At 62.4% G+C, this 24,328-nt stretch overlaps 1 protein-coding gene across 1 annotated transcript in view; it reads left to right on the forward strand.

The window, feature by feature from the left end:
* Positions 1 to 3,750: 3,750 nt before the first annotated feature.
* The window catches only part of SRCIN1 (SRC kinase signaling inhibitor 1), a 56,719-nt gene continuing 36,141 nt past the window's right edge, over positions 3,751 to 24,328 (forward strand). The window contains exons 1-5 of the mRNA XM_062595352.1: positions 3,751 to 3,788; positions 4,304 to 4,422; positions 6,775 to 6,945; positions 8,092 to 8,375; positions 22,100 to 22,123. Of these exons, the coding sequence (XP_062451336.1) occupies positions 3,751 to 3,788; positions 4,304 to 4,422; positions 6,775 to 6,945; positions 8,092 to 8,375; positions 22,100 to 22,123 (636 nt within the window). The remainder of the gene's footprint in view (positions 3,789 to 4,303; positions 4,423 to 6,774; positions 6,946 to 8,091; positions 8,376 to 22,099; positions 22,124 to 24,328) is intronic.

Consider the following 24,328-nt stretch of genomic DNA (forward strand, 5'->3'; position numbering starts at 1 on the left):
CGCTGGGCCCCCCAGGCTCGCTCCCGCCTGCAGCGGGGTCCTGGTATTTGCGGGCGCCGCGCTGGAGCGAGCCGCGCGCTCCCGCTCCAGCGGCCGAGCGCCCGGGCCCGCTGGCCGCGCTCCCAACCTTGCAAAAGGGCAGGAGCCGCGCGGCTCCTCCCGCGCCCGCCCTCGCTCGCTGCCGGCTCCGCGGGCTGCAGCCGAGGCTGGAAATCCCGTCCAGCTGGCGGAGGCGAGGAGGCAGCGCGGCCGCGCCGAGTGACACAGTGATCGGGTGTGAAACAACCACCTGTCAGTCGACTTTGCTTGTGCGGCTGCCATGGCGCTTGGCAAGGGCAGCGCTGGAGAGGAATAGGCTCCCCGCTCCCGGGTTATTTGGAGGGATGCTGTCACGGCGCTCAGGGTTTTTATTTGGCTCGGTGGTTTTATGCTAATGAGCCAGCTCTCCGAAAAGAGAAGGGAAAAAGTGTCACTTTGGCTCTTCGTGCATGGAAAAATACAGCACCTCCCTCCCGCAATTAGAGCTGCAGCTCCGGGGCTGCGGGCGGCGGGGGGCTGAGCCCGGGCAGCTTCACGCCGCATCCCGGGAGCGCCCGGCAGGGCCCCGACCAAGCAGAGCGGGTGCCCGTCCCCGTGGCGTCGCCCCGCCGAGGCCGAGGGTGAGCGTGCCCGCGTGGGCAGGCGTGCCCGGAGCGTGCACCTGGAGCATGTGCCCGGAGCGGCTCTCCTCCCTGCTCTGGCTGCTTTCGGGGGCATCCGGCCACGGCGCCGCGTCCCCTTGGGCACTTTGGGGACGGGGCGGTGGTGACGGGCTGCAGACGGAGCCGGGACCTGCCGGCTCCAGGCGTCCTCTGCCCACGTGCGGGAGGCTCCCGGGAGCCCCCGCTCCCCGGAGGGGACCTGATTCCTGGGATTTGGCCGGGCAGAGGGGACAAGCAATGCCTCCCCCCCCACCCCGGCTCCTTTCCTCCCTCCTCCCTTTGGAGCTGCAGCCGTGGCGGCGGGGGGGGGGGGGGATCAAAGCGGAGCGCGTTTTGGGGTTTTTCACTCCTTTCTTCACCCCCTGCGCGAGGAGCGAAGCCGCTAAAGGACGCCCAAGGACACCGCGACGGAGCGGAGCGGCCGCTGCTCCTCGCTCCGCCCGTGCCGCGGGAAGCAGCTCCCCGGCCCGCGGGCGCCGGGGCGGCCGGCGAGGGGCCGGCGCTGTGCTGGGTGCCGAGCCCCGGGTGCGGCCGGGCCTCGAGCTGAGCTGCCGTTTAGCGTCGCTGGCAGCGCGGCTCCGGGAACGCCCAGCGCGCAGCGTTTGCCCGCGGTCACTCGGGGCAAACCCAAGAGCGGAGATCCGGGGCCTTTTCCTTCCCCGCCACGAAAACCCTAGGGATGTCGGAGAACTCGGGCTTTTCTTCCCCCGTGGAAAATTTTGTGCGAGAAGCAGCACGTTTGGCCCATCCTTTTGCTAGCTTGCACTAGGAAAGCGCAGTTTTGCCGCTCCGGGGTCGTTGCAAGGCAGGCGAGAGCAAGGGCGTCCCGCAGACGAGCCCTTTTTGGGGACCTGGAGCATCCCCGCCCTGCGCGGCGGCCGCCGGGTCTCCGGGCACGCGCGAGCCCGAGGTCGAGCCCTGGCCCCGGCGGGGGCGGCCGCAATAAACGGCGACATGTTCGCTCCAGCACGTTTCCCGGCACGTTGCAAAACACACCATAAATAATTAAACCTGAGCTACAATTATCAAAACGAACTAATAAAGCGCGTTTAGGATGGATTTTCTGCCTGTATTTCGTGCTTCTCAGTTCTTTCCTGTAATGTTTTTAAGATTATTTGCTCACTCTAGGCATGAAATCCACCCGTGAACCGCGAGTCTTTGCGTCCGCGCCCTGAGCCGCGGGGACTCGCGCGACGGCGCAGCAAACCCAAATCCCCGGCCGGCCCCTGCCGCGGGCAGCCGGGACGCACCGCAGAGCGGAGCCTGCTGCTCGCCGCTGGGGTTTCGGAGCCGCCGTTTGCCCCCGCGGGCTTCCCGAGCGCCCGGAGGCTCCAGCTTGAATGTTTACCCCCAAAACAAGGCTATTTGACTCGCCGTTGCCCTTCCGCGCTCGGACCCCCGTCCCCCGTGTGCGTGCGGCGGGCCGGGCGCTCCCGCCGCGTTCCCGCGCCTCCCGGCACGGCGCAGCACCAGGCGCTGGCGCGGGGACGCGCCGGGCGGCTCGGGGCCCCGCCGCAGCTCGAGGCCCCGGGGCCCCGCGGCTGCGTTTCGCTCGCGGGCGCTTCCTGCCGCCGCGCTCTTCCTCGGGGCTCACCGCGTGCGCGCTTGCTCCGACGCGCGCGTTCGCTCCCCTCCGCCCCGGCACGCTCCCCCGGCCGGGCCGTGCTCATTCACGACTCTCCTCCTTTCCTGTCCTTAACCAGGGCTCGATCGCCTTGCGGGAGGGAAGAAGCCCGGACTCTGTTCCCTCTGTTTAAAGTCACCAGGTCAGTACCGGGGCCGGGGCGAGCGGCGGCCCCCGCGCAGCCCGTCCTGCCGCGTGCGCCGGCGCCTCCGTCCCGCTGCCTCCGGCGCGGCTCGCCCCAGCCCCGCGCTGCCGCCTGCTCCGGGCCGCCTGCGCCGCCGAATCCGCCCGCTTCGCCGGGCAGGGAGAATCCCGGGAATCCCGCTCCACCTGCCCCTCGTCGGGGCGCTCACGCAGCCCGAGGCGTTTAAACGCCTTCCCCCGCCAGGCAGCCCAAGGAGGAATAATCCCAAGGAGGAATAATTCACCGAGTCAACGGCTTTTTAATACCGCTGCACTTCCAGCCAATTTTCAGTGCGCTCGTTTGCCTTTTAATTAAAATTATTGCATCTCCCCTCCACACGTGCATCCCCCTCGCCTTCCAAAACCAGCACGCCGCCAGCCAGCCAGCAGCCTGCCTCCCCCTCCTCCTCCTCCTCCGCGCTGCCGGAGCGGCCCGACCGCGGGCTCCGCCAGGGCCGCAGCTTCGCTTTGGCCCCTTTGCTGAGGGCGAAGCGATCGCAGCCGGCGCTCGCTGGCAGCCGGGGCTGGCCGTTCTCGCCTCCGATTCCCAGCGCGATCCGGCAAGGGCAGCGCAGCGGTCAGAGGTGCGCCGCGGCCCTTTGCTCCCCTAAACGGGGGCAGACCCCCGAAGGGAGCGGTTTTGCACCGGCCGAAGCCCCGGCCCGTCCTGCCCGCGGCTGGGCAGCGCCGCCAGGGCGGGGGGCCGTGGGGTGCCCCGGGCGGCCCCGCGCTGCCTGCTGGCTGCGTGCTCCAGCGCGCTCTGCGTTGCTCCCTGCTGTTTGCGATCGCATTATTTCTGACGGTCTAGCGCAGCCAGGCTGAAGCCGTGGTGCGTCCAGCTCATCCGTGCACGCTCCTAGCTGCTGTTCTCGTGGCGCCGTCTCTTACCTCTTGCAAGATAGTCAAAGGCCAAAGGCGGGGGGGAAGTTCGCAGCTGAGCTGAGGATGAAGCAGGGGTTTCCCAAAATGCCTGTTCTGCACCCAGTGTCAGTGCAATCCTGGGTGCAAACCGGGCAGCATCAGTGCAATCCTGGGTGCAAACCAGGCAGCGCCAGTGCAATCCTGTGTGCAAACCGGGCAGCATCAGTGCAATCCTGGGTGCAAACCAGGCAGCATCAGTGCAATCCTGGGTGCAAACCAGGCAGCGCCAGTGCAATCCTGGGTGCAAACCGGGCAGCATCAGTGCAATCCTGGGTGCAAACTGAGTAGAGTCAGTGCAATCCCAGTTGCTTGAAACCCACCATGCATACGGCCACCGTGAAGAAAGAGGGGGAGAAGGGGTGGGAGATGGGGCGTGGGAGACAGCGACGTGCCAAGGGACACCAGCCAGCACCCAGAGCAGGGTGCTGCGGCGCCAGGCTCAGCCGGTTCTTGGCTGAGCGTCCTTGGCTGCTGGGGAGAGGCGTAAGGGGTGCGCGGAGCGGAGCCAGCCTGTCCTGGGGCCTTTGGATAGGACACGGGAGGAGGGAGACGTCGCCCCGCCGTCCCGCCCCCGGCCGCCTCCCGCCCGGGCGAAGGCGCTGACGCGGTCCGCGCCGCCCAGGGCCTGCAATCCGCGTCCCAAGAACCGATAAGTGGGAATGATTCAGAATCGTTTAGCAGCTTCAGCTCGGGAAGGGAGAGACCAGGACCTCAATTAAGCTATTTGTAAATTGTTAATTTAAGCATTTCACTCAGATGCCTTAAATTGTTCCCTCCTGCCGCTTGCAAATGGGTAAAGAGCACGGAAATACAAACGGAGCGGCGGGGAAATGCCGTTTAGTTACCGTGTTCGGCAGCGCTAATAGCGCCGTAGCCAGCGGCGCTTCGGCTTAGATCGGGGCGAACCGCGGCTCGCCGCCGGCCTCGCTAGCCGCTTCGCCGGGCGCCGTAGCGAAGCCGCCTCCTCCGGGGCCGGTCCTTGCAGGGCCGCAGGTGCGGATGCACCGCCGGGCGCTTCGCCCCTGCCTCGCCGAGGGCGATACGCGATTGCTAATTAACGATATGTAATGGGCTGCCTGCGTCCGAGCGGCGCGGCGCGGCGCGGGCGGACGACCGCAGCAGCGCTCGTGGTGCTCGGTGCCCCTCGCTCGTGCCTCGCCGCTGCCGGGGGGTTTCTCTGCGCCGGTGTCGGAACAAATTCCCGTTCCGGCCGCGTGCGCCCGGGGGCCGCGCGTGCCGGAGCCCGGCGCCGCTTCCCGCGGGAGGAGGCTGCTCCCTCGGCTTCCGCCGGCTCCGCGGCGCAGCGCCCGCCGCCGGGTCTCGCACCGGGGCAAACGGGGTTTTTCAGAGCGACGCCGAGGCCGCTGCGTTTTCGGCTGGATATTGAATGCTTTTGGCAGGTAGAAAATTCAGCTCGTGGCTTTTCCTTGGTTCCGGCTGGGGTGGGCGTGCAAGCGCACGCACACGCGTGTGCAAATGCAAGCACGCACGGGTGCACGGCTGGTTTCTGGGCAGCGCGGCTGCCCTGGGGGCCTGGCTCGATTTGCTTTTAATTGCATTTGGTAAGTGAAGCGAGCGTGGGGAGGGGGCTGCCCCGCGCTGCGGCAGCCTGCAGGGCCGCTCCGAGCGCGTCCTTGCCGGGGAGGCATGGCACGGCACGGCACGGCACGGCACGGGAGCCGGCCGCGGCGGTGCCGGCAGGGCGAGGAGGAGGAAGCGCGGAGCCGGGCGCGCGGAGGGGGGCGCAGCGGGCTGCCGGCGGCGCGTGCGGTGATGTGCGCTGGCTGCCGGCGCCCGGCTCATGTGATGTGTTCGAGGGGGCACGGTGACATTTAACGGGGGGGGGGGGGGAATTCCCAGAGATGCACGGGGAGCTTTGAAACGCTCGAGCCGGAGAAGGAGCGAGCGGGAGAGGCAGAGGCGCGCGCCGCGCGGAGCACCAGAGCCGGGCGGCGGGGGAAGGAGGCGAGCCGCGGCCCCGGCGCGGAGCCGGGAGGATGCCCTGGCCGCGGCCGGGGAAGCGGGGCAGCGCGCGGGGCGAGCGGCAGGCTCGGAGCGGCGGCGCAGCGCCCGCGCGGCGTCCCGGAGCCCGGCGCCCGCGCGCTCAGGTCGGTGGCAACGCGCCTCCTGCGATGCGAGCGCGCGCTTCGGAACGAGCTGAGCCCGTGTTTAATTAGCACGAGCCGCTGGTAGTATTCAATTAGCACGGAGCAGCCGCCGAGGCCGGGGGCCGGCAGCGAAGCCGGCGAGAGCCGCGAGCCCGGCCGCGCTGAGGGCGGCGGGCTGCAGGACGTGATTAGGCGGCTTGAAGAATCGTGCTCGGCGCATTCAGCGTGGAAACCCCCCCGGGCCGCCCGGCTGGCGCGGCACGGCGCGGCACGGCGCGGCGCGGCGCGGCGCGGCACGGCGCGGCGCACAGCCGCTTTCTGGCCGGAGCGGGAGCGTTGCCCGCGGGCGGCTGGGTGGGCCAGCACGCGGGTCCCGCCGAGCGCTGCCTTTTTGCCCGGCCTTTTCGCCTCCCTGCGCAGTCGCCCGTTGCATCGTGTCTCTGCCCTCGCTCAGGAGCTCGCCGGGGCGCGCCGCCGCGTTTCCGAGCGCGCCCGGCCCCGGCCTTCCCGCCGCCTTCGCGGGTCTCGCATCGGCAGGAACGGTCGCGCCGGCAGGCGACTTTCCGGCCCGCGGGCGCGCGGGGGAAAGGGGCTGGGCGAGCGCCCGGGCGGCCGCGCGGGCCGGAGGCAGAGGCGCCCTGCAGCGCCGAGCGCCCGCTGCTCCTCTGCCCCCCCCCCCGGCTCCCCGGGGGGCTTTTTCTCCCGCTCCGCCGGTGCCGCGGCTCTCGCAGCCCGCGCGAGCCCTGCTGCCGCCGGAAGATTTATGGAACTGCAGTAATAACCCGTGGTTGGAAGATCCGCGTCGCGATGCACCCCCGGCGCGCTCGGCCGGCCGGATCCGAGCAGGCGCCGCGGCGCGGCCGCGCCCCGGGGCCGCCGGCAGCCCGCGCGCCGGGCGCCGGAGCCGGCGGCGCCCCGGCAAGGAGGGGATGGCCGCATCCTGCTAGGAGCCCGGGCGGCGGCACGGAGCGGGGCCGAGCGGCCGCAGCCCCGCGGGCAGGTGAGGGAGCGGGGCGGCCGGAGGAGCGCTGAGCGCCGGCCCCGTCCCCCCCGGCGCCTGCCGCGGCGCTCGCCGGGGTCTGCCCCGGGTCGCTGCCGCGCCTGGCCCCGGCGAGGCCCCGGCGCCGGTTGCCCCGGCTGTCTGTCCGTCGTGCCCGAGCGGCCGTGTGTCCCGCTGGCGGCGCCGGGGCCGTGCCGGCCGCTCGGGCAGGGCTTTGCAAATCGTCCTTTTCGGCAGGCGGGGAGCTGCGTGCCGATGTGCCGCGGCAGCCGCCGGAGGAGGAGGAGGAGGATGGTGGGCAGGACCGGCGAGGCGGCCGCGGGCGGGAGAGCGGCTCCGGCGGTGCCCGAGCCCCCCCGCTGCCCCCCGCTGCCCCCCGCGGCGCCCGCGGCTCCGCTCCGGCACGGGGCCGCTGCCCGGAGCACCGCGCGCAGGCCGGCACCGCTGCCGCTCGGGCCGCGCCGGAGCGGGAGCCGGGAGCAGTCGGGCGCGGGAAGGGGCCGGGAACGGGAGCTCCGGGCAGACCCGCCCGCGCGACCTTGAGCGCCGCGTGCCCGCGCCGGGGCGGGGGCCGGTGCGGGGGCCGGCGCGCGCCGCGGCGAGGCGGACGTGTCAGCCGGGGGGTAATCGCGGGAGGAGGGAAAACCCGCGGTGATCTGCCTGCCGGGAGCCCGGGCAGGACGGGGGGAAAGAGGGCGCTGAGCCGCCGGTCAGGGTTGAACGGCGCCGGGAGCAGCGCCGGGAGCTCCCGCAGGGCCGCGCTGTGGGGGGGGGCGGGGGCACGCAACACCCCCCCCCGCTCACCTCTCATTCCCTTTGGGTCCGTCTGTCCGTCCGTCCGTGTCCCTAGGGGCACGCAGCAGCCCCCCCTGCTCGCCTCTCATTCCCTTTGGGTCCGTCTGTCCGTCCGTCCGTGTCCCCAGGGGCATGCAGCACCCCCCCCCCCGCTCACTTCTCATTCCCTTTGGGTCCATCTGTCCGTCCGTCCGTGTCCTCAGGGGCACGCAGCAGCCCCCCCCCGCTTGCTTCTCGTTTCCCTTTGGGTCCGTCTGTCCGTCCGTCCATGTGCTCGGGGGCACGCAGCAGCCCCCCCCGCTCGCTTCTCGTTTCCCTTTGGGTCCGTCTGTCTGTCCATCCGTGTGCCCGGGGGCTCGCAGCAGCCCCCTCCCCGCTCGCCTGTCATTTCCCTTTTGGTCCATCTGTCTGTCCGTCCATCTGTCTGTCCATCCACGTTCCCACGTCCCCAGGGGCATGCAGCAGCCCCCCCACCCCCACTCGCCTGTCATTTCCCTTTGGATCCATCTGTCCATCCGTCCGCGTCCCTGCGTTCCCGGGGGCACGCAGCACTGTCCCCCCACCCCCGCTCGTCTGTCATTTCCCTTTGGGTCTGTCTGTCCGTCCATCCATGTCCCTGTGTCCCCGGGGGCACGCAGCAGCCCCCCCCCCGCACTCGCCTGTCGTTTCCCCTTGGGTCCGTCCGTCCGTCCGTCCGCGTGCGTCCCCGCGCGTGCCGCCGCGGCTGAGCCCGCTCCGCTCTCTCTCCCGCCCGCGCAGATCCCGAGCGGACCGGCGCCCACATGATCTCGGCGGACGATGCCGAATACCCGCGGGAATACCGCACCCTGGGCAACGGCACGCGGCGCTTCTCCAACGTGGGGCTGGTGCACACCTCGGAGCGCCGGCACACCGTCATCGCCGCGCAGAGCCTCGAGGCCCTCACCGGCCTCCAGAAGTCGGAGATGGAGCGCAAGCGGGACGCCTTCATGGACCACCTGAAGAGCAAGTACCCGCAGCACGCGCTGGCGCTGCGCGGGCAGCAGGAGCGCCTGCGGGACCAGGTACGGGCGGCCGCGGCGCCGGGCGCCTCCCCCTCCGGGCGGGCGGCGGGACGGAGCCGGCGGCCGCGAGGGCGGCCGGCGCACGGAGTTACCCTGCCCGCCTCCTCGCAGCATCCGGCCGGGATCCGAGGCCGGATCGGGCAGCGGGAGCCGCCGGCGGTGCCGCTCGCCTGCCGCGGCGCCCCGAGCGGAGGGCAGCCCGGGCTCGGCACGCCGCGCCGGCGGCAGCCACGCTCGAGCCGAAGGTTTAGCGTTGGTTTGGGCGGCCTTTTCCGCTGGGAAAGGGCTTAAACCGGGGCCAGGCGGCCGAGCGGCGGAGCGCCGGCGCGGCGCGCGCGGGAAGCAGCCTCGCCACGCCGCCGCGGGCACAGCAGCTCTCGCAGCAGCTCGGCCACCGCCGCCGCCGCCCGCGGCCAGGCACCGGCAGCACCGCGAGTCCGCGGGCGGCGGCGAGGGGCCGGTCCTGCCCCGGGGCGCGCGGGGCGAGGTGCTGCCCGCGGTTCGGGGCCCAGGGAGCTGGCTGGGCGGGGGGGCTGCGAGATCCGTGCCGCCCCTCCTGCTGCCGGGATGCGTGCATGCCTCGGGGCCGCGGGATGCATGCGCGTGTCGCCACCGTGGGGCTGCATGCGCTGCCGGAGCACGGGGATGCATGCGAGCTTTGGGGCTGGCAGCGCCGAGCATTGCTGCAGCATCCGGTGCGAGGCGGCACGGTGCCGGTGCAAGGCGGCACGGCTCCGGTGCAACCCAGCATGGCTCCGGTGCAACCCGGCACGGCTCTGGTGCAACACGGCACGGCGCCGGTGCAACCCGGCACGTCTCCAGTGCAACCCAGCACAGCTCCGGTGCAACCCGGCACGGCTCCGGTGCAACCCGGCACGGCTCTGGTGCAACCCGGCACGGCTCTGGTGCAACCCAGCACGGCTCCGGTGCAACCCTGATGAGGGCACTGGCCCTCGGGCCTGTCCGTGCTGCAATAAATTCACACTATCGCTCTGATGAAGAGGCACTGAGCAGGGTGAGCGCGGAGCAGCCGGAGGAAGCGCCTGGAGAGCCGGCCCGCGTCATCTCCGCGCCGCGGCGCGCAGCATCCTCCGAGCCTCCACCGGCGTTAAAGCCTCGGCGTGCCGGGGAGCGCCGGGGCTGCCCGAAACCTTTTGGCCGGGCCAGGCGGTTTCCCGTGGGTGCCCGGGGCCCGGAGCGGCACGCCGTGCCGCCCACCCGCCCCACGGAGCGGCAACGTTTCTTGCCGCAGGGTGATATTTCCTAGTAAATAACTAGAAATCTCCCAGTTCTCATTCCAAAGATTTAAAGTTTTTTTTTTTTTTTTTAATTTAAAGCGGCAGCTATAAAAAGAAAAACCCCAAACCAGTTAGTGTTGACTCTGGGTCCGACAAGCTTGGAAGGATTTTTAGAAGGGCAAAGAAAGATCCCCTGGGCTCGGGAAGCAACCGCGCGTTTGCAACTGGTGGGGAAGGAGAAGAGACGAAACAACCTAAAAGCTAGATTTTTTTTTTCGTTTGCTCGCAGGTGGTAAATAACACAGGGCTGGGGTTCCCGGGCCGAGCGGGGCTAAATCCTGCCCCGGCGCAGGATGGGGCGAGACGTCCGGGTTTCCCGAATCGCCTCCGGGGCCAGTGCCAGTTTGCAGCGCGCTTTCCCGTGCGGGGCTCGGGCGGCACACACCAGCTGGGGTTTTTATTTTATTTTATTTTTTGAATGCCAACGATTTAGAAAGCCCCGGACGTGCGGGATTCCCGGCACCCCCGACCCTAAGCAGCCGCGGGCGGGCGGGTGGGGGGGCGCAGGGCAGCTGAGCGCTGCCCGTCGCGATGCCTTGCAGGCTGCCGGTTGCAGCACGGGGGTTAAACACTGCGTCGCAGCCGGAGCAGAGCCGTGCCGAAGAAAAGCATATAAAAGCCGGGATTTGAGCTTGTCCGGGTTTGCTGCAGGGGGAAGAGAGAAAAAAAAAAGAGAAGAAAAAAGGCTCGAGCTGAGCGTTCGTGTGTCGGCGGCTGCCTGAGAGCAGCAGATTTGCAGCTGCCCAGAGTAAATCCCGCTTTGGAATAAATAAACAGGCGGCAGCGTGGACGGACAGGCAGACAGACGCCGGCCGCCGCCGCGCGGCCGCTCCGCTGCGCCCTGGGGCAGCGCGGGAGCCCGGGGCTCCCCCGCGCGCCCGCCCGCCTCCCCCCGCGGCTGTCTCGGTCGCGAGCCTGCTGCCGGGGCCGGGCCGGCGCGCTGCCTCGGGCGCACGGACGGACCGCGGCCGGGGACAGACCGCAGCGGCGCGGGGCAGCTGGCGACGTGGTGAACCTGCGCGGGGCAGCACCCATCGCACCCCAGCACCCATGGCATCGCGGCACCCATCGCATCCCAGCACCCCAGCACCCATGGCATTGCAGCACCCCAGCACCCACCGCATCACAGCACCCCCAGCACCCATCACATCGCAGCACCCATGGCATCCCAGCACCCCAGCACCCACCGCATCCCAGCACCCATCGCATCTCAGCACCCATCGCATCCCAGCACCCATGGCACCCCAGCACCCCAGCACCCATGGCACCCCAGCACCCATCGCATCCCAGCACCCCAGCACCCATGGCATTACAGCACCCCAGCACCCACTGCATCACAGCACCCCCAGCACCCATCGCATTGCAGCACCCATGGCATCCCAGCACCCCAGCACCCATCTCATCACAGCACCCCAGCACCCCCAGTACCCATTGCATTCCAGTACCCCTAGCACTCATCACATCCCAGCATCTCTAGCACCCATCGCATCCCAGCACCACCAGCACCCATTGCATCCCAGCACCCCCAGCACCCATCACATCCCAACCCCTCTCTGCCCCCATGCTCCCCCAGCACCCACCAGCACCCATTGCATCTCAAGCCCCAGTGCCCGCCCATGCTCCCCCACACCCATTGCATCCCAAGCCCTACTGCCCCCCCATACTCCCCCCGCACCCATTGCATCCCAAACCCCACTGCCCCTCCATGCTGCCCCCGCACCCTCCAGCACCCATTGCATCCCAAACCCCACTGCCCCCCCATGCTGCCCCCGCACCCTCCAGCACCCATCGCATCCCAAACCCCACTGCCCCACCATGCTGCCCCCGCACCCTCCAGCACCCATCGCATCCCAAACCCCACTGCCCCCCCATGCTGCCCCCGCACCCTCCAGCACCCATTGCATCCCAAACCCCACTGCCCCACCATGCTGCCCCCGCACCCTCCAGCACCCATCGCATCCCAAACCCCACTGCCCCCCCATGCTGCCCCCGCACCCTCCAGCACCCATCGCATCCCAAACCCCACTGCCCCCCCATGCTGCCCCCGCACCCTCCAGCACCCATCGCATCCCAAACCCCACTGCCCCACCATGCTGCCCCCGCACCCTCCAGCACCCATCGCATCCCAAACCCCACTGCCCCCCCATGCTCCCCCCGCACCCTCCAGCACCCATTGCATCCCAAACCCCACTGCCCCACCATGCTGCCCCCGCACCCTCCAGCACCCATCGCATCCCAAACCCCACTGCCCCACCATGCTGCCCCCGCACCCTCCAGCACCCATTGCATCCCAAACCCCACTGCCCCCCCATGCTCCCCCGCACCCATTGCATCCCAAACCCCACTGCCCCCCATGCTCCCCGCGCACCCTCCAGCACCCATTGCATCCCAAACCCCACTGCCCCCCCATGCTCCCCCGCACCCATTGCATCCCAAACCCCACTGCCCCACCATGCTCCCCCCGCACCCTCCAGCACCCATTGCATCCCAAACCCCACTGCCCCACCATGCTCCCCCAGCACCCTCCAGCACCCATTGCATCCCAAACCCCACTGCCCCACCATGCTCCCCCCGCATCCTCCAGCACCCATCGCATCCCAAACCCCACTGCCCCACCATGCTGCCCCCGCACCCTCCAGCACCCATCGCATCCCAAACCCCACTGCCCCCCCATGCTGCCCCCGCATCCTCCAGCACCCATCGCATCCCAAACCCCACTGCCCCCCCATGCTGCCCCCGCATCCTCCAGCACCCATCGCATCCCAAACCCCACTGCCCCCCCATGCTGCCCCCGCATCCTCCAGCACCCATCGCATCCCAAACCCCACTGCCCCCCCATGCTGCCCCCGCATCCTCCAGCACCCATCGCATCCCAAACCCCACTGCCCCCCCATGCTGCCCCCGCATCCTCCAGCACCCATCGCATCCCAAACCCCACTGCCCCCCCATGCTGCCCCCGCATCCTCCAGCACCCATCGCATCCCAAACCCCACTGCCCCACCATGCTGCCCCCGCACCCTCCAGCACCCATTGCATCCCAAACCCCACTGCCCCCCCATGCTGCCCCCGCATCCTCCAGCACCCATCGCATCCCAAACCCCACTGCCCCCCCATGCTCCCCCGCACCCATCGCATCCCAAACCCCACTGCCCCCCATGCTCCCCGCGCACCCATTGCCCCCTCACCGCTCCCCACCGCCCCCAGCCCCCCCGCGGCCCCGCCGGCCCCGCCCCGCCCCCTGCTGGCGGCCCCGCCCCCCTCTCCCCCCCTCGCCCCCCCCGCGCGGCGCGGCGCGGGGGCGGGAGGAGTCGCGGTTGCCATGGCGACCGCGCCCCTATAAGGGCGGGCGGCGCGGCGGCGGCCGAGGCCGCGGCGGCGGGAGGCGGCCGATCCGCTCCGCTCCGCTCCGCTCCGCTCCGCTCCGCTCCGCTCCGCACCGCTCCGCTCCGCACCGCTCCGGGCCCGGCCGGGCCCCCGCCGCGGCGGCGTTACCGGCACTGCGGATCGCTGCGGCCCCGGACCGGACCGGACCCGACCCGACCCGATCCACCTGCCGCAGGTACCGGGCGGCGAGCGCCGGGCCCCGCCGGCCGCGACCCCCGCGTCCTCTTGCCCCCCTCCTCCCTCCCGCCTCGGTATCCTGCTCCCCAAATATCCCTGCCCCCCCCCCCCCCCGCAATGTCCTGGTCACCAAATATCCCATCCCCAGGTTTTCCTGCTCTCTGTGTCCTTGTGTTTCTCCCCTGCCCCCAAAATATCTCCATCTCCAAATGTCCCCCCCCCCCCAAAATCCTTCTCCCTAAATATCCTGGTCTCCCCCCAAACCCCCCACAGTGCCGCCCCCCCCCCAACATCCCGGTCCGCAACTGTCCTAGTTCACCCTCAATATCCCACCCTCCCAGTATCCCAGTTCCACCCTCCCCGTATCCCAGTTCCACCCCCCCTTCCCCTGGCTGTGGGACCCCCCCCACCCTCCCCAGACCCCCCTTTCTCCCCTCAGGGTGCTCCCCCGACCCCACGCTCGAGGGCGGCGCGGGGGGGCTGCTTTAGCCTTGGCACGAGGCTGGCATCCATCTTGTCCGCGCGTGGCACCCGGCCATGTCCGGGCACGGCCGCGCCGCGGGGCCCGCTGCTCCCCGTGTGCCCCGCGCAGCGCTCGGCCCAGGCTGGCGGGGTGGGGGGGGGGGGACCCGCATCCTGGGCAGCGACGGTCGAGTGCTGCGTGGTTATTTCTTAACGAAGACCGGCGTTGTGCTCCTGCAGCGGCAGCGACTCGCGGAAGGTGCCCGGCGTCAGTCGCGCCGGGGGTCAGCGGTGGGGCCCTGCGTCGTCCCCCCCACCCCCCCACCCCGGGGTCTGAGCCCGCTCTTCGGAGGCAAAACGCATCGTGGACCCTCGCAGGCTGCTCAAATGGAGGCAGGAGAGCTTGCGTGGCCGCTGCCGCCAGCGAGCGTGCGTGTGTCCCTACAACTGCAGTCGTGTCTGTCTGTATTGATTTTTTTTTCTACTGAAAGCAACTCTCAGTTGATTAAAAGAGAGACGGGCCACGGTTTGGCTGAGAATTAGGTCACTGGGAGTTGGGAGTCCTGTGCAGGTCTGTGGGTCGCCCCCGGGGGCTCCTAGGGTTTTGCGCTTGGAGTAAGGGCTTGGGAGGAGGCAGGTCTTGAAGTTGCTGAGAAGTGGGAAATAAATACGATTCCATTAGCGACAGCGATCGCAGCCCTGGGAAGGGCATTAACGAGCATGTGGTGCTAATCCAGCAGGGAGATGCCGAGCAAATTCCCATCAGGAATTAGATCAGCCTTGGTTCCCGTGACAGGCAGGTTGCGCCTGGCGCGCGCTCGTTGGTGACGAGCAAGGCAGCCGGCTGCGGGAGAGCTTTGGCGTTGCGCGTTCTCAGGTTCGTTACCATATTTAACGGGCGCGTAATGCCCACCCTTCGATCGGGGCGCGCACGCCTGTGCCGAGCGCTGATGTTCCTGCCCGCCGAGCGTGCACGGGCGCGCTGACATAAGCGTGCGCCTCCATCCCGGCCCTGCTGTTCCCCAAAGTTTCCTGCTGTTGCTAACCCGGACTCGGCTCCGTGTGCCGGCAGCCTCGGGGTCTTGCGAGGCGGCTCGGGGCCGCTGCCTCCCCTTGTGTCACGGCGGTTAGGCTGGTGCTGAGTGAGGTTATTTGAGACGGTGCTAAACTCCTCTGCAGCAGCCGGGAAGCTGCTCCTGCCATTTCCCCACTGCTAGTACAGATCTGGCTCCAGCGGTGATAGCAATGCGGGAAACTGGGCAGGGGTTAGAGGAGCAGGGGGCTCTGCAGCAGCTGTGGAGCTCGGATGTCCTTCACCCGCCTCCGAGCTTCCCCCGACTTTGCTGAACAGGAGGGCACCGAGGAAGGGCAGCGGGAGCACCCTGTGCTCAGCCCAGAGGGGCTAATGCCCCTTTCGGGGGCTCTGCACGCCTTGCTGAAAAGGGGGCACGCGGCTGCTGCAGCCCTCGGGGAAGATGTTTGTAGTTGCAACAAATCTGCAGATCCTAGAGGATCCCGAGGAGGATTCGGCCCTGCTCACCCTCGGCGTGGGCTTGCCCGGGAGTTTGCCCGCAGATATGTGCTTAGAAGCACTAGCCGGAGGGTGGAGGTCGCCCCTGGAGGGTGCAGGTCGCCCCTAAAGGTGCTGGGGGGGCCTGGGCCGCCCCGGGGGCCGCTGGCGGCGCGCGCGCTGCAGAGCAGGTGGATGCCTGCGGCCGGGTTTACCTTGCACGTCCCTGTTGTTTCCGTCCACCTACACCCGTGCCGTTGCCATAGCTACTCTGCTATTTGATCTGCCCAACTTTTTTCCTGTTTTTTTTTCCTGCCCCCCCCCCCTTGGCTTTGGTCCATGGCTCCCCTCGGCGCACGCCGGGAGCAGGTGGAGGATGGAGCGAGGCCTTGGCACCGTGCAGGGCAGAGTGTGGTGCTGGGGTGCGCTGGGTGCCGGGTAGCAGAAGGCCTTGCCTAATGAATGTGGTCAGGGGACAGTGTTTAACCCTAATGGGAGGTGACTTTTTTTTTAACGCCCTGCACCAAGATTTCTTGTACAGACTATTCAAACTGTCTTGCTGTGCAGTCCTGTGCGTAACATGTTTTTTACAAGCAGGCTGGGGATGTGGACAGCCCTGAAACAGGATCCCAGAGTGATCACCAAGCTTGAATGTGGAGGTTGCGGAAGGGAGACTTTATGCAAGCAGAGCAGTTGCATGGATGGTCCTCAGCAGTGCATTTGTCCTGATGCATCACTGTTTGGGGGTGAATTTCTGCAAATAAATGGCATTGCTGACTCTTTGTACCAGCATCATGAAAGGAGGGACTTAAATACAGCAGGGCTGTAATCAGTTTGTGCATTTCAGGAGTACAAATCCACTGATGTCCAAGGGCATTTGTGCTCTAACATCTTCTGGGCTTTTTGCAAAAACTTCTGTGTAGGTCAAGGCTGTAACTGCTGTTGGAGAGCTGACAAACCTGCAGCAAGAGCTGCCAGGGGAGAAGGCAGGAGTGTGGGGAGCTTAAGGGATGGTGCGTGCTGACAGGCCTGTCGGTTCCTCTCTGCCCTGGCTTGTGCTAGGAGAAAAGATGCTTTGGGCTGGGCACGTGGGTAGCTATTGCTTATAGAGGTGTTCCTGGCTTCTGGATTTGGCACAACAAACTTATTTTTTTGGTTCTGGTTATGTGCAAACTTTGAACAAGTGCATTCCAGTCAGATCAGGGCTTGAGCAGGGAGTGAGTCTGTGATGCCTGCTGCTGGGGTGCAGAGCCTGTAATGCACGGAGAGTCCCCGTGCAACCTAACGAGAGGCCTTGATGGAGATCAGAGTCTTTTTGGAAAGGGAACTGGAGAGAGATGATGCAAAATGCAAGTCCCTGCCTCAAAATGCCTCCTTCTAAAAGAGGAGAGGCAAAGCAAGCGTCTTCATGCCACTTTTGAGCTGGGAGTCTGGGACACGGATGTTAAATCACTAACCAAGGCCTCTTAGGAATCTAGACCTGATGGGAACTAGACCCAGCCTCAGCACTCCCAGATCCCAGATGTGGGTCTCAAACTGGCTGTTCTCCTGTGTGCTGGTGTGCTCGTGTTTGAGGTCCTTTTGCAATATTTGCAAGACCGTAAATGATGGTATCTGCAGCTCAGTGTGTGTGTGTGTCTCTTCCCTGTGTCTGATTACTGTTTGCATTTGACTCCAACTTGTCATATTGCTATTTCCACTTCAATTTAGTTCCTCTTTTTGTGGGAAAGTATTAAAAAAATTTAATAAAGGGAAACAGATTAAATCCATTTTACTGCTATTTTTCAAGGAGATTTTTGTTTGTCAAGACATTGTGCCTGAGGGGGACTCTATCAGAAACTGGAACTTCTGAAAATGAGTTAATTAAAAAGCCAATGAAACCGCCACTGTCCTTCCCTTTAGTAGAGCGTGCTGCAGATGCTGCTGCTGTCCATTTTGGAGGGATGCATTTGGTCCTGTCTTGTTAATCACTAACAGATTTGTGTTATAATTGCTAACCAGGGGAAGTCTGCCTCGGTCAATGCAGTGACTCACTTAGATTTCATTTACCTCCTGGTCTTCTCTTGGGACAATCACAAAGACTGTATTTTTTTTCCTTAACTACAAAGTGTTCTTAGCTAAATTTTCCCAGCTCTGGCTTTCCTTTCTTCTGCAGTGTGCATGTTCGTATCTGAGGGCGCATTTTCATGCGCACTTGTGTGTGCATGTGTTCATATATGACAGTGGCCTCAAATGTGCATCTAAACACTTTTATGCTTGCACGCTTGTTGCAGTTTGTGTCCAGGTGCATGCCTATGCACACACGTGCATGGGTATGGATATGTGTGTGCATGTGCACGTGTCTGTGCCTTGGGAGGGCCCTGAGTCCTAGTTAGTTCATCATCTTGCAGCATCCTGGACATGACTTTCATTGTAATCATCGCAGCCTTTGCAGTTCTTCCTGCCTTCCGCACTGCTTTGCCTACAAGTGAGCTGCCTGTTTTATCAGTTGTAACAGGGCTGTCGTTTCAAATCCTCTTTCAGACCGTTATCTCCCTTTGATGCTTTTGAAGAGCCAGAGGTATGTTAATTCTACCTTGGCCCTCTCCTTCCTTTTCCCTCTTTGTACAAATCTACCCTTGTCATCTTGGCCAGCTGCAATGTTATTTGCATTTTTGTACAGCACCCTGGAGGGTGGGGAGGGGAGCTGGGTTCTCCCTGGTCTGTCCCACTGGGTTTGGTGAAGCTGGTGCTAGGAGGCACCTCTTAAGAGTTGGCAGCCTTCCTAGGTAAGACAGTGGCTACTTGTTTGGCCTTGTGCACTTTTTCCCTGTCACCATCTCGTAGTCAAAATATGTGCCCAGAGCAGAGCCTGGTCAAGAGGATTTATGCAGGGGGAAATGTGGTCTTTGCCTTGGAAAAGTCTAAGTTGGTAGAAAATGAGCTAATGGCAGGATGGCCGGGGCAAGTGCTGGCCCGATGCGTGTGGCTCTGAAATGTGCTCTCCACCCTGCGGAGCCTGGTGCCTCGGAGATGCTGAGAAGGACAGATGGAGCCCGCGAAAGGCCTGCGTGGTAGCATCGACAAACGCGCCCGCTTGGCCCCGGTGGAAGGCACCAGATTGCTAACCCTGGCTGGTCCTGCCTCTCCTCGGCCGAGCGGAGTCCGGGCAGCGCTTCCCTTCCCTTCCCTTCCCTGCCATCCCGCCCGCTGCCTGGCACGTGCCAGCCCTGTTGCAGGGGGGTGCTCTGCTCTGCTCTGCTCGCAGACCCCCAGGTCTCTCTTCCCCCCGCCCCTCCGGCTCCAGGATGATCCTCCGAGCTCGCTTGGTGCCCAGGGCAGCGTGCCCAGGCTTTTAGCTTGCTGCTGAGCTGGGTTTGGAGTGGGACTGAGAATCGGAGCTTTGTTTAAAGGCTTTGGCGCCCTAGTTTGGCCCTTCTTTGCTTTTGTTTCCTTCCTCTGCCTGTTCTGCTTTCTCTTTCCCTCTCCTCCCCCCTGTGTTGTGAGAGGGGAGATGGGGGCTGGACCTCCAGCTGGTCCCAGGACGCCCACCCTGACGCCCACCCTGTGACTCCAGGGGCTTTGTTCCCTCTGCAATCAGCCCTGCTGTGAAGATGCCTCTTCTGCTGGGGTTACGGGGGGGGGACCCCACACCAGGGGCTGCTGTCAGCCTGGGGAGAGGATGGGTGCTGTGCTGTACCGTGCGGTCCTGGCACGTGCTCCAGGTCGTGCTATCCAGACCAAATTGCTTCCAGAATATTCTTGACTCTCTCCATGGCATTTGGGATTCAGACAAGCTCGTTGTTGGTTTAGTGTGGAGTGACTGTGTATGGTGGATGTAATTTATAGACTTTGTGATAAGCCTGTCCAGTCATCCTAAAATAATAAATAAAATACATACCAAGGACTGGTGTGAGATAGGATCAGTAATATCAATGTCTGAGGAAAATTACTGAGACTCTTCAACAGTAAAATAAAGAGTGGAAGAAAAATCTTTGAAGAAAGTAATGAGCATCACATCTGAGCCCTTTAGAGACTGGGGACTGGGTGCCTCCAGGCACCTGCTCCGTAATCATCTCCCCAGCAATGCTTGGACTGTTTGGCTGCAATGGCCAATACAGTCCCATTGTGGAGACCAATTGCAGCCGTTCAGCACACAAAGAGTTGGGCAATAAGGGCATGGAGGATCCCCTCTGCGCTAAGCCAACGTATTCATGCCTCCAGGGAGTTACCAGGCCCAGGGATCACGCATTTCTATTGCTTCCTTCCCCAGGGTGAGGGCTGTCTCGCCTTTTTGGCTTGTGTGTTTGGAGTCTGGGCTGTGAGTGTGGTGCTGAATAACTGTGAGGTCAGGAAAACCAGCTGTTTAAGAGAAAATTTGGTAGGGAAAGGAGATAAAGATTTTACTCCTGTTCATTCAGAATTGGCCTTAATTTATTAAGTGTCCGTGATGCAGTCTTTCCTCGGAGATGGCATCCAAGTCTGGCCTTGGGGAATTTGAATCAAGGCTGCTGTGAGATGCCTGAGCAGAAGCACTATTACAAAAATGCTTTTGCGTGTAGCTTAACTCGAGATGTTTCCAAATCAAGGAACAGCATGTCAAACCCTTTATGATCTGATGCAATCCTGATTACCTCCAGGAGACAGGGAGAGGGGCCTCTTCTTGTGGTTTGCCTAGCAAAAGCACGCTGCTGGAGTGCAGCTGCACTCACGTGAGCTTCCTACCCTGATTCAGATGCTTTGGCACAAGGCAGTGCTGCAAAATGTGCCTGCACCAGTGCCCAGCCAGGTAAGCAGCAGTGCTGCCAGCCTGGCATTACACGGGGAGTGCTTAGGTTTACATCAGGAATTTGTGCTGTGGTGCAAAGAACTCCTGGGGCAGGCTGGCATACTAATTGCTAGCTGTGATGGATGGTTTCTTCTGACACCAAAACGCATCCTAAAGCAGTTTCTCATCTGGCATTTTGGAAAAGCTTGATGTGCCCAGGATAGGTGTGGATCCTGCTGGCTGTTACCTAATAGTGTCTGGTAGTCGGGGCTCTGGACTTCTATTTCTGGTTGTGCCTCTGAGTCATGGTATGCCCTTGGAAAAGACCTTTGTGCCTTCAGGCTTGTTTGCATGAGCAAACTGCAGTCATTTGACTTAAATCACTTCTTAAACAGGTTTAGTTTGTATGATGCAGAGCTTAATTTTGGTTATACTGATGCCCTATGGGATATTAATGTAAACTGTGTTTATGTCAATTTTGAATTGGAATCAGAGCATCTTACTGAAGTTTTAGATGAGTAACAAGTGAATTTATAGGAGGGTTTGTGCTGATTTGCATAGATGAGACCTCTGTTTACTTTATTAGCAAAAGGGTTAGTATCTGTGGCAGTAAATCTGTTTAGAACTTAAGGTCCTTGGATAAATACTTCAGGAGGATCTAAAAGGCTGTCAAAACTCTTTGCCTGTATGCCCAGAGTGCTGTGACAGGAGACTCTCCTTGGCGGTCACCAGGGCCTTGCAGGGGCTGGTGGGAACTGGGATCTTGGTGTGGGAGCTTACCTTGTAGAAAAGGAGACATCCTGTGTGTCTGTACCTAGCAAATTAGATTTGCGGCCATGGTGATCTTGATGGAGAAATAAATGCTGGGAAAAACAAGGAGATAGGTGGCCTTGAGAGGAGAGAGAACGGTTAAGAACTTTGATCTCAATAAAAGACCGTTGGGGCAGAAATTGCTCTCACATACTTCTTCCTACCCACAAACTCCATGTTCGTGGTATCAAAATGTTTTTTTTTTCCTTTCTGAAAAGGTGGGTCACACTGGTTGTCTCCAAATCTACCTCACCTTCTGCTGGACACACTGCCTTCTCGGGGCTCTTGTACCGCAAAATCTCAGGGTATCACTGGAGGTAGTGTTGCAGCCAGTCCATCCTGCACTGGCAGGTGTTACCCAGGTCTGGGCTGTACAGGTATTATGGGATGGCCCAGTGCCCTGCCTTGGTATAGTCCTGGTGCAAATGAAGCTGTTAGCAGTGCTGCTGTGCCAAGCATGTGTCGTGCTCCGAAATGCTTTGCTTTACCTGCCGAGAGCAACAAGTGTGTGCGTGTCCCCGTCTAGTAGCAGAGTGCGCTGGGAGCGTTCTCCTGGTGCTGCATCTCCAGCCACCGCATTGCCCTCTGGGGACTCGCTGGTCTCGTGCATCCTCGCTGTGCAATCCCTGTGCTGCCCTGGGAAGATGGCCAGCCCTTATCGCAGAGTCCTGAGTCTTTAATCCACGCGCCACTGCTGCAGCGGGCACCCAAGCCCAGCTGCAGCTCTGAGAATCCTCGGGAGTTTCGGTTCCAGCTCCCTCCCTGGGAAAACAAGGCTCACAAGTTCTCCGGTTTGCTGGGCTGTAGCTGGTGCCAGCTGCTATCATTCTCTGAGCCCATTGGCTTGACAACAGTGGAAATGCCGTAAAAAACAATACAGGGAGGTGGTGAGGGCAAATATGGGGGATTGAAAGGTCTTTTTAAAATTGAAAATTATTCTGGTTTCCAACACTGACTCCCAGGGCAATAGCCTTACAAGCAGGTGCCAGGATGGGGCACGCATACTAGTGACTCCACAAGTGATGCAGGGCTGCCATCCTGCTCCCCGCTTTGTTCTGCTTCTGTTAATTTGCACCCCTGTCTGCATTAACTGCCCATCAGTGTTCCTTATTGCCTGGCTGCATGATCTTTTCTCACCTGGTAGCTGCTTCCCCTTCACAAGCTCTTAGCAGCATGAGGCTTAACGAACCCGTTGGGAGGGGACTTTAAACAGAAACGAGAACAGGTTTAATGTTGCAGTTTAAAGTCAACAATTCTCAAATGGAAAACAAAAGTCAAAGCAGAATCTTAATGGTATTTTTTGTTTTTTTTTTTGTTGTTTTATTTTTTTTGTTAGCAACCCAACTACTGGAGCTTTAAGGTCAGTATTTCTGATTTTTTTTTTCATGCTTCTGTTTAAAATGCATGCAGTTTTCCATCCTTACTGCATCCCTGTGTCTGTTTATGGTGGGTGGGAGTTTGGGGTTTTCATTCAGGAGTCCTGTGCCAAGTAGTTCTGTTTTCAGCTCAGCAGCAGTTTACGCTCACGAAAAGGCTCTTAATGCTTTGGGGTTGAGCTGTTGTGCAGACAAACCTGTTACGTGAGAAGGATGAATCTGGGTCCTGCCCTCCTTTAGACCTCTAAACCCACCACTAAAGCCTGCTGCTTTGCAGTTATTTCATTGCAGAAGGGACTAGGACCAGTTTCCTTAATCCTGGAAAACAAACAGGGGAAAAGTCCATTCCAGATGTGTTCAGAAGTCTGAGATGCTCCATCCAAGGGCCTGTCCATGATCCTGGACAGAGAAGGGTCACTCTGACCCTCAGTCTCCAAGTCAGAGGCCGAGGGAGACCGAGAAGAGGCAGTCCCTTTTGCTGGTGACCCCTACAAATACTGAAAGCGAAGCGGATCTGCCGTGCTATTTCCACTGCGTACGATGTGCCTGTCACTTATGTACACTTGACTCGAACGGTTGCACACCACCACTTCCCCCTTTTGTGCTTCTCAGCTTCCCCTTTGAGCCCCCCCATTCCATGAGACGGAAAAGGCTATTCCCTCGTTTATCTGCAATAACAGAGCAGAGCCGGGGCCAAGTTCCTCTGCGCAGAAACACAGCGCAGACCCAAGCTGTTGCAAGCGCAATGCTGCGATCAGCACAATCTGCAAAGAGCAGCTCTCCTCTGGCAGGAGAGTGGTGGCCCCGCTGTTGCGGCCTCTTGCTCTGGAGTCACTGCACATCTGAGCTCTGCCTGAGATGTGCCCAAGCTGTGCGTGGTCGAACCTGTTTGCATTTGGCCAGGGATTAAAGGTAGCTGGATGAAGTGCTCGCCTGCTTGGCACTGGCTTTGGAAAAAGGTCCACTCTTGGTGGTGCTGGGGCTGCAGGCAGGGGTGTGTCGGTGTGCTGGGAGGAGGGATGGGGTTTCAGTTCAAATCCTTATGCCAGTCCCCAGAGACCAGCTTTTGGGTGGCTCATTGAAGGACATCTAGATCAGACCCCAAAGGCTGATTAGCCTTAAAGCCCGTTAGGCTAAGCTTTGAGTTTGAGTCCTTGGCCCTGCCTGTAGGGGAGGAAGGGGCAGCTATTGCGGAGCTGCCCTGGGAGCCTGGGCTCTGCTGCAGACTCATAGGGTTTGTTGGCACAAGTCATCACGCCCCCGTCTCAGTCCTCTCCTCCGCCAGCTGGGTGTTGTGGTATTGCAGAAGTGTCTGGATGGCGCAATAGCAGAATCGTTAGTATTTGCTTCGTTGTATTAGAACCTGCTTCTTGCCTAAACTTACCTCTTCCAGGCTGCACAGAGGAGACCCTGATGGGTGTTTCTTGGCGATGCCAAGGCTCTTTGCTTGCCTGGTGCTTCCTGCCAGCACCTTGCAAATGGCTCACCTATTGTTTGGCTGGATAAAATATGCATGTCATGAAATCCCTCCTTTCTCCCTCCTCCTTGCTGAGGGATGCAGTGGTAACTCTTCAAGGTCAGGCATGTTGCTGGATAACCTTGGCATGTTGTCCCTGGTGGGGCTGCTCTTCCTGTTGGAGAAAATAGGCATTTTCCTTGAATGGCAATGCTAGAGTTGAGTAGTCAAAAATGCATAATATGTGCACTTGTTTGGAGTTTTCATTCCTGAAGTACTTTACATTGTTAAATGTGTGCTAGCAGTGGCTCTCCAAATACTCAGCTGTCTGAGTTCTCAGTGGCAGACTTCAGTCATGTGCTGTTCTATGACATTTCCTGGGACTATGGGGAAAGGCACGAAAGGCTTTTTCTCTGAGTAAGGAAAAAAATAGCCAGGACCACATCTGGATCCCAGCCACCCCTGGGAGAGGATCCTCAGCAGTAACTGAGTGTTCACGGATGTGGAGGGTGCATTTTCTATAGCTGTGATTCCCCCCGCCCCAAGCACACACACACCTAGGGCCTGATAAGGCTGGAAGTACTTTGCATTGCAAATGTAGCATCTTCCAGTGGCTGCATCTCCTTGTGGAAATGCAGTAAGAGTTAAATTGTCTTCCACAGTCCCAGCAAAAGGCAGGTCTCCAGCTGTCTGACCCCACTACCAAGTGGGGCATGATCCATGAGGCAGCTGG

This window comes from Rhea pennata, chromosome 26, assembly GCF_028389875.1.
Source record: "Rhea pennata isolate bPtePen1 chromosome 26, bPtePen1.pri, whole genome shotgun sequence".
Lineage (NCBI taxonomy): Eukaryota > Metazoa > Chordata > Aves > Rheiformes > Rheidae > Rhea > Rhea pennata.